Source organism: Lathyrus oleraceus, chromosome 7 (genome assembly GCF_024323335.1).
Source record: "Lathyrus oleraceus cultivar Zhongwan6 chromosome 7, CAAS_Psat_ZW6_1.0, whole genome shotgun sequence".
Lineage (NCBI taxonomy): Eukaryota > Viridiplantae > Streptophyta > Magnoliopsida > Fabales > Fabaceae > Lathyrus > Lathyrus oleraceus.
Window position 1 is genome coordinate 187,148,128 of NC_066585.1, and position 9,664 is coordinate 187,157,791.

The 9,664-nt window shown below is 31.7% G+C and overlaps 2 protein-coding genes across 2 annotated transcripts; both read right to left on the reverse strand.

Annotated features, from left to right (window-relative positions):
- Window positions 1-926: 926 nt before the first annotated feature.
- Window positions 927-3,943, reverse strand: LOC127102810 (berberine bridge enzyme-like 4). Its single transcript, XM_051040141.1, has 2 exons — window positions 3,889-3,943; window positions 927-2,677 (listed from the first exon to the last, which is right to left on the reverse strand). The coding sequence occupies exons 1-2, from the start codon at window positions 3,941-3,943 to the stop codon at window positions 1,026-1,028; spliced, it is 1,707 nt and encodes a 568-aa protein (XP_050896098.1). The 3' UTR covers window positions 927-1,025.
- A 990-nt stretch (window positions 3,944-4,933) lies between these two features.
- On the reverse strand, window positions 4,934-7,804 carry LOC127102811 (uncharacterized). The gene is made up of 5 exons (XM_051040142.1): window positions 7,164-7,804; window positions 6,661-6,787; window positions 6,313-6,558; window positions 6,072-6,173; window positions 4,934-5,422 (listed from the first exon to the last, which is right to left on the reverse strand). The coding sequence occupies exons 1-5, from the start codon at window positions 7,802-7,804 to the stop codon at window positions 4,934-4,936; spliced, it is 1,605 nt and encodes a 534-aa protein (XP_050896099.1).
- Between the last annotated feature and the right edge of the window lie 1,860 nt (window positions 7,805-9,664).

The window sequence follows — 9,664 nt, forward strand, 5'->3', positions numbered from 1 at the left end:
TATGTCAGAGAGAGTGGCTCTCCAATTCACTATACTTCCAAATATTGTTACAAGAGATTACAAATGAGTTAAAAGAAAAAAGTCCTTTGAGTTGTCAAAAACAAAGCCCTATTCTACCCAAGTGTTTCCAAATCTCTTCAATTGTAAATATATGAATCACACAATACCAAGATGTTTAGAAGTGTTTCTCAATCTTCTAATATGCCTCTAAAGGTTTCTCACATTCCAAAAACTCCCAAGAATTTCTACTAGTATCTCTCTAAGTTAATCAAGGATTCATAACTCTTCTCTCTATCTTTAATTAATAAAGTTCTGGAGATTATGTTATGAAAAATGATAGAGACAAAACTCCAACGGATCCTTAATGGGTCCATACCATAACCCATTAAATGTTAGAACAAAAATATTATAAATATTTTATAATATATTTTTTTACTAGTTTAACATATTGTAAATATTTTACATTATCTTTTATATTAAAAAGAATATTATAAATATAGTATAAAATCTTTTATATTAATTGAAAATATTATAAATATCTTATAAAAAAATTATATTAATTTAGAGTATCTTAGAATATCTCTAAATTAATATAAAATATTTTAACATTAATGAACGGATTCAGGAATCGAATTTACCAAATCCGATATATGTGAACGGCTCATACCAAACTTCTTTTCAATTTTTTGATTTCTAACAATCTCAAAACATGTTTTCTTTCTCTTCATCATATAAAAATTCTAAAACACGCTTCTTTCTTTGACTTAACTATATGATTTACCTTATTAAAATATTTGACAAAAACTCATATCTTGACTAAATAATTTATCATAAAAAATAACTGAAATAATAAAACTTAATAATGAAACTAAAACAATACAATAAAAGTTTTTATTATTATAACTTAAAGAAAGATATGTAAAATATATAAACTTAATAAGAATTTTTATAATGTCATTTATTTCTTTGGAACTCTTTTCTTCTCAAATATTCCGAAGAATTCAACCATACATTTTATCACTTTACTATGTGCTAGTAGGTATACTTTGTTCGTATCTGAAAAAATTCTCTGGATCAACCTTTGTTTTCACACTCACTAATCTTTTAAAATTTTCTTTGAAGTAACTACTTCCATAAGTTCTAGCAATGTCAATTTTTGTTGTATTACTCGGATGATTAGCACCTATATCAGAGTCCCTATAGTTTAGGAATGCCTCCCTCGGAGAATTTGAGACATAGGGTTTCATGAATGCATGAACTGAATTTGAAAATTTTAAATGACTTTCAATATCCCCACGAGATCCGTTAACCCAATTATGATAATATCCAATCATGAACAAATTCCCTGCTCTATGAGGAAACGGTGTTTCTGATGGCAATATCTCCTCCATTCTTCCGCCATAAGGGTTCCATTGCATAAACATAATCTCTTCGCCTTTAATCATCAATTTCCATAGAGATTCTATTGTTTCCTTTGGAATAGCTTTCTTCACATAATCTGATTTACCTTTGAAATATAATGTTTCAGATTCTTTTGGTTCATCCAATAATGCTTCAAGTGGAGTACCAATAGGCATAAAATACCAAAAAAGAGTGCTATTAACCCAAGGCATTGAAATGCAATCACTTTTCTTCAAACCTAATTCAGGGAAACCATTACTCACCAAAGGTAAAAGCCTTTCAACTGTCCCCAAAAATTGACCAATGAAACTAACTTGCACGGTCTTTTTACCGGTTTTACCAATTTGAACAACTTCATGTTGCACTCTAATGAAAAGATCTTTATCTAATTTTGGTGCAATTGATTGCCATTTGAAAACAACATCAGTTGCACCTTCATCCATCTTTCTTTTCACTTTGAAAATCGTAACTTGTGCAGGTACATGAACCAATTTGATTTTCCATGAAAGAATAACCCCAAAACTTGCTCCACCACCACCTCTTATGGCCCAAAAAAGATCTTCTCCCATTGATTTTCTATCAAGGATTTTTCCGCTGGCATCAACAATTTTTGCATCAATGATATTATCAACAGAAAGACCATATTTTCTCATCAAATTTCCATACCCACCACCAGAATAATGACCACCAGAACCTAAAGAAAAACAAACCCCGGCTGGGAAAGCAAGAGAATTACTTTTCTTTGCAATGTTATAATAAATCTTACCATTTGTTGCACCTGATTCAACCCACGCTGTTTCTTCTTGTACATTGACATCAACTGAATTGAGATGAAATACGTCAAGTAAAACAAAAGGCACATCTGATACATAAGAGTAACCGTCATAATCATGGCCGCCACTTCGGATTCTGATTTGAATGTTGTTACTTTTGGTACATTTAATTGTTGTTTGGACATGAGAAGCATCTTTTGGGGTTACAATTGCCAAAGGTTTTGGTGTTGTTGCTGTTTTAAATCTCTTGTTATGTATCCTCTTGTTGAGGATGGTTGAAAATGAGGTGTTGTTTGGTGTGTAAATGACTTCAGGCACATGAGAATTATTTGAAAAACAATTGAGAAAATCTTGAATGGGTGATTTTGATATTGCAGTTGAAATAGACATAGACATGAGAATTGTTAAGATTGCGAAGAGAAAAGATGATTTCCCCATTCTTTCGATATTACAACACTGAAGTTTGCTACTTTGTTGGGATTTTCTTTGTAGAACCTTGCACTCTATTTATATTGACGTATACTCTACTTTTCTAACAAAAGGGTCATAATAATATTCTTTTCGAGTCATTTAATAAAGAAATATTAATATACACATTCTAGTCATTTTTCTATGAACAAATATTAATAAAAAAAGAAAATATAAATACATAGTATTTAATAAAGAGAAAATAAAGTGTATGTCTTAATTATTGTGTGTGTGTAGTTTTGCTTTTATAATATAGTACTATGAAATATTGACTTTTTTGCCAGATATAAAATTAGAAGTAATGTAATAGTATCAATTTTAGAATAAAATTATATATATATATATATATATATATATATATATATATATATATATATATATTTTATATGCTCCTGATAATAACAAAGGATGAATTTGTAAAAATAATAAAATAATAATTTCTTTAATACAATATATATATATATATATATATATATATATATATATATATATATATATATATATATATAGTATTAAAGAAATTATTATTTTATTATTTTTATAAATTCATCCTTTGTTATTATTAGGAGCATATAATAATAAAAAGAAAAATGAATAGAAAAATTATATAGTCTAGAATTCTTACTGTGCATATTATTAGGTGTGGGGTCTTAGATTTGAATCTACAGTATTCCACTCGTTTATCTTTAAAAGATGAATTTTCATCATTAAATAACTGGATAACAAAAATTATATTTTCTTTCCAAAAAAAGTCTTTGTGAATGTTAAGTCAAAAGAAAATACTAGTTCCTATGACGGGCTTAAAATTTTCACTTTATGAAAATAAAAATAATATTATATAAATATAAAATTTAATTGCTATGCATTAACAAATTATATTTTAATTGACTATAATTTTAAGAGATTAATTGTCATGCAATATTGGTGTAAAATATTTTACACTATCAATGCATTACAATCATCCGTTTGTATTACTTTTCAAATGATTAAAATAAAAGATAAACATTTTAATAAATATTAAATTTTATTTTAATTATATTTAAATAATATTTATGAATGATTGAAATGCTCCGAATGTGTAAAATTTTGAATTTGAGTATATATATATATATATATATATATATATATATATATATATATATATATATATATATATATATGGTGATAGCAAATGGATAGGCACTAGAGAATTTTACTTTTTATTATATATTATTATTTAAATTTCTACAAGTGGACATTAACCCACCAATATCTAGATCTATTAAAAATGAATTAGTATTTAAATTGTAGAATTGTGTCATTAATGATACCAAAATGTCAATTAATTTTAATGGTTACCAAAATGTTAATTTATTTATTTAGTTCTCATTCCTTACTTTATAGTTAAACATTAATTTTATTGATAGGTGTAAAATTCATAATTTCGTCTTGGTCATGGTAACATGTGCTTCTGGGGTACTGACTAGTGATTAAGAATTCTAGATTAAAAAATATATTATGTTCAGTTTATTGAATACATATAACTTTTAAAAGGTTCATTATTTATGTTTTCAGTGTATTGAATACACGTATATTTAAAAAATAAGTATATCTTTCACCACTAGAAAAACAGTTATTAGCGTCGGCCACTTTAAGACGCTAAAGGTGAAAAAATAGACACTAATATGTGGTTAGCGTCGGTTTAGCGTCGGTGTCGGGCTTTGAATAAAAGTTGCGAAGCTACTGGGTAATGTCGGCTAAAGATACACCGAGGCTACGTAGCCTCGGTGAAACCGAGGCTAAGGTGACACTAATGAGACCGACACTATATTGTTTCAAAACCATGAAAAGTCAATAATTATGCTTAGCGTTGCCCTCTCCGACTCTAAAGTCAACAAACAAAAGTCAACATTTTCTATTAGCATCGACCGACTAGCATTAAGGTCAATTTATAAAACTCAAGAAAAAACATATAGCGTCCGTGTCACCGACCCTAAAGTCAACATAGAAAAGTCAATCATTATATTTATCCTTGCATACACCGACTCTAAAGTCAACAAAAAAGGACAATAAATATGTTTAGAGTCGGGTTGCAACATGACTTCAACTTCGAAGAAAATCAACCTCACTCAAACAAATTTTTTCAATCCACTCCATCAACCGAACAATATCATATTTATGGTAAAACATTTGGAAGCAATCTCAAACATTCGTGAAAGAAACTACAAAAGTTCTACCCACATTAACTTTCAAAAAACATACACAAAAAGTAATCACATCCGAGATTAATTCGTTCTACTAAAAGTACAAGATCAATCTTCATCTAATGACTGATCATCCAAATCGTCATCATAATGATGAGAATGTGATACAAAAGTTGAAGTGTCAAATTTCTTCATCATAAATTCCTTCCAAGCATTCATCTCCCTCTCCATCCTTTGTGCAGTCTCGGTAGCAGCTTTTGCAGCCTCGGTAGCAGCTTTTGCAGCCTCGGTAGCCTCTTGTAATTGGGTCGTTGTAGCCTCGACAATTTGTTCAGCTCTAATTCTAGCTGCTCTTTCAGCTTCTAATGACATCCCAAACATAGAGTGTTGAGGAGTTTGAGATTGTTTGGTAAAACTTTTTGATCCACGTTTTAGATTAATAGCTAAATCTGCAGCGCCATAAACCCGACCACGGTTACGGCCCCCAGCAGCCTCTGTCCATAGCTGATTTACACACTTTCCATCTAACACTTGAACAACCTTTCCATTCCCTTCTTCAGTTGGCTGAAGTTCTGCATCAAACTTCTCTTTAAAAGTCTTTTGTATAATAGAAAAAGTAAGGAATACTTAACAGCAAGATAACACAAGCAACTGTATCATTCATATATGTATTTTCTATTTCAAGCATGTTTCAAGCATAAGGAATACTTAACAGCTACATAATATATGTATTTGTACTGAATACTAGTGTTAATTTCAAAATTTATGGCGGCGATATTGGTAACACTTTTGGAAACATTCTTATAATTAGTTTGGTGTGAAGTTTCTATTAATTTCTTTTTCTCTTTTGTGTTCAAATACAGTTCCTCAAAATGTACATATTTATGTTTGTTATACACAAGTGAAAAATTCTGATGTGTTGCTTCTGTTGTGTTTCTTAAATTTACTAACTTAAATTCTGCTGTGTTTCAAATACAGTTCCTCAAAATGTACATATTTATATTTATCATAATTTACTGACTTAAATTTCCTATATTTTTTGCTAGGTGTTGCTTCTGATGTGTTAGGAGCATTTGCAGTTATAGTAGCCATCTATTCCTACATATTAATATGTTTTCTATTAACATTTCAAGCATGTTGCAACTGTATTTTCTATTAACAGCGCCATAAGGAATACTTAACAGCTACATAATATGTTTCAAGCATGGATGCAAATATTGATGCAGTAACATTTACGAGAACTTACATAAGTAGATGCAGCACGACTATCAACCCATTCACCATTTTTCCTCTTATGTGTTTTTAAAAATAACTCATCGGGACGCAGATCCCTTTGAAGTTCACGTGACTACAAATAATCAAATAATCCAATAATCAATACAGAATACGAGTAAAACTGTCAAGATATAAAGAATCTTCATAATAATAATAATTTGTTAGGATTTTATTACTTACAAGTTGAAGTGCAACATCAATATGAGCCTTACGGCCTGTGGTGTGGACTGCTCCACCTCTTGCGGAAGCTCGATTGGTCTTGTTTTGAGAAGACACAGCCAAAAACTCGGTCTTTTTCCAATAAGTTTGAAGTTCAACCAAGCATCATCACCAATCCATGAAGGTCGAGTCCCTTTTCTCCTCGCCTTCCCCAACATGTCGTTTAATCGTTTTCTTCCTTTTTTTTCAAAGGCGCTATAGACAAATGCATGATCGAAAGGATCCCACGAAACCTTCTCCTAAAAATAATTAAAATCACATAATTAGTATTAATAACTAATTAGTTACTTTTTAAAATATAATTTGATCAACTTAAGTGACAAAAGTCAATAAATACTTACTCCAAACAACTTAAACCAATCAGTTTTCGTATCAAGATCGAGTGCAGACCAATGATGTATAGGTTTATAAAATTGTTTGCGTATCGCATAATTAATGGCACCTGCAACTTCTTTGGCAGAAACTAGCCTACAAAATATTGAAAGATTCAACTAAATAAGACTCACTAGCTTAATATTATTGAAAGATTCATGATGCAGACTGTAAATAAGATATGAACATAACTAAATGTCTTGATAATTATGAAAGACTATGTCAAAGTAAAGATTCATGATGCATACTGTAAATAAGATTCATGATGCAGACTATAAATAATATATGAACATAACAAAGTTAAGAATCATATGGATTGTAATATTGAAAGACTATGTCAAGTATACAACCTGCATTAAGAATCATATGGATAGTAATATTCTCAACTTGCTTAACAGGTTATATATATTTCAGACAAAATACAATAATAAAACTACTAAATTATTAAATTATGAGAATATATATGACTTACCCAGTACCAGATGGTTTTATAATAACTTTTCCATTCTCATCTATTGTTGGCACAAGAGGGGTAACAGTTTCTTGACCCACCGCCTCATCCTCATCAGCATCCACATCTTCCTCCTCTGCCAAATTTGAAGGGCTAGCCATTGTTTGAAGGTTTATATTTTGAGGGCCAACCATTGTTTGATGGCTTAAAGTCAGAGTAGGCATAAAACTAAATTTCTCAGAGGTAGTGGCATGAACAGGTACTACAGTTGGAGCTGGTGTTGGCATCGACGATGCAGCCTGCACGGACGATGCTTCCCGAGCTGGTGTTGGCATCGACGATGCAGCCTGCACAGACGATTTTTTAGAAGCTGATGTTGGCATTGACGATGCAACCTGCACGGACGATGCTGCCTGAGCTGGTGTTGGCATCGAAGATGCAGCCTGCACAGACGATTTTTGCGAAGCTGATGTTGGCATTGACGATGCAACCTGCACGGACGATGCTGCCTGAGCTGGTGTTGGTGCCGATGATGCATCCTGCACAGACAATGTTGTTTGAGCAGGTTTCCTAACGATATGCTTCTTGTTAATTATGCGATTTCGTTTTTCTTGAAGTTTTCCTGGTGCTAATACCTTAGCTTTTCCACCTCTTTTAGTCATCCGTTGTCATAAAAATAAAAGGATTAGTCAGTCTCACACTCTTAACATAAAAATGCCAATTAATAAACAAGCAAAGAAAGAAAATCTTCAAAACTTAATACAGTGTTCAGCACATAGAGAAATGAAGAAAAATGATATAGCAGACCAAAACAAAGTTAAAAGTAAAAGAAAAGAAACAATGTTGTTTCTGATAATTCAAATGCAGTTGCCAAACATTATCACAACGATGTTGTTTTTGATGATGTTGGTGATGCAGAAAAGAAATTTAGTTCTGCTTCACCCTTTTGTTTCTATTTGAACCCTCATTCACGTCACAACACGCTTATCTTCATCAATACCCTCTACCTGCTTCACTAGTAGAGCAATCAAAAATCTCTTCAAACACATCTAATTGTGACATGTCACGCAAACAAGACATTGCTTCAATTTCTACATTGGGTAGCGCAGGTAACATCCCATCAGATTGATAAGGTACTTCATCCTTTATGTTGTCAATCTCTACGCGACCCCTTAGTTCTGTGGTGATTGTCGTACACCATCTACGCATATCTCTACACATTTCTGGATATGGGACATAATACACTTGTCTTGCATTTTGCGCAAGGATGAAAGGATCATAAGGACGATAACGTTTATCCATTTTAATATCCACAGTTTTATATTGTGGGTGAACCTTTGTGCCCGTATTCCTTGTTGGATCAAACCATTCACAATAAAAAACTGGAATCTTATGCTTCAGACCAAAGTAATCTAGCTCAAAGATATGTTTGATTATTCCATAAAAAATCAGTATTTCCTCCTTCTGCAAGACCTTTCACGTGCACACCACAATTGCTAGTTTTTCTACCTTTGCTCCATTCTTCAGTATGAAACTTGTACCCATTGATAAAATACATATTCCATGATATGGCCATCGACGCAGGACTGCGAGGCAAGGAAATTATATCTTGGTTAGTAACTCCATTTGTCTCCTCATTTACATATTTCTTCAGCCATATGGGAAACTCTATATGTATGCGCCCAGATGAATCTTCTATATCTAGAGAGTGGTTCTCTAAGAATATGCTGAAATAAATCACACGATTCATAAGTAAATATCTATTATGATATGCATCAATAATTTGATTGAATATATTATGATGCACACTTACTCAAGATATGGTTTAACATCATCACAATTTATCAAGACATGCACATGTGAAGACTTCCATTCCTTATCAGATAGAAAATATTTTCGTGACTTCCCACTTGGTCGACCGCCACTTTGTAGAATGGACATTGTAGGTAGAATGTCATCATTGTCTAAATGAGGTTTGTTACTAAGATTTATGGTTGGCAACAAACGGAAAGATTTGAAATAATGAGAGCAAAAGTAATTTGTCTCGCAATGTATATAATCACTGCATATGGAACTTTCAACTCTAGCCTTATTTGTCACCGCCCTCTTTGAGACTCCCATAAATCTGCACATTTAATCATTCCACGTTTATTAATTTATGATAAACATGCAATAACTTAATAAAATCAACCACAACAATTACCTTTCGAATGGATACATCCATCGGTACTGTACTAGACCACCTAGAATTGCTTCTTTGGCAAGATGGATTGGAAGATGCTCAATTGAGTCAAAGAAACCTGGTGGAAAAATCCTTTCTAACTTGCATATGATAATTGGAATATTCTCATCCAACTTAACTAAGTCGTCCATCCTCAACGTATTGCAACAAAGATCTTTAAAGAATCGACTTAGCTCAGTTAATGGTTTCCAAACCAAATCTGGCAATGAATGGAATGCAATTGGGAGTAAATATTCCATGAAAACATGACAATCATGGCTCTTCATCCCATGCACCGTAC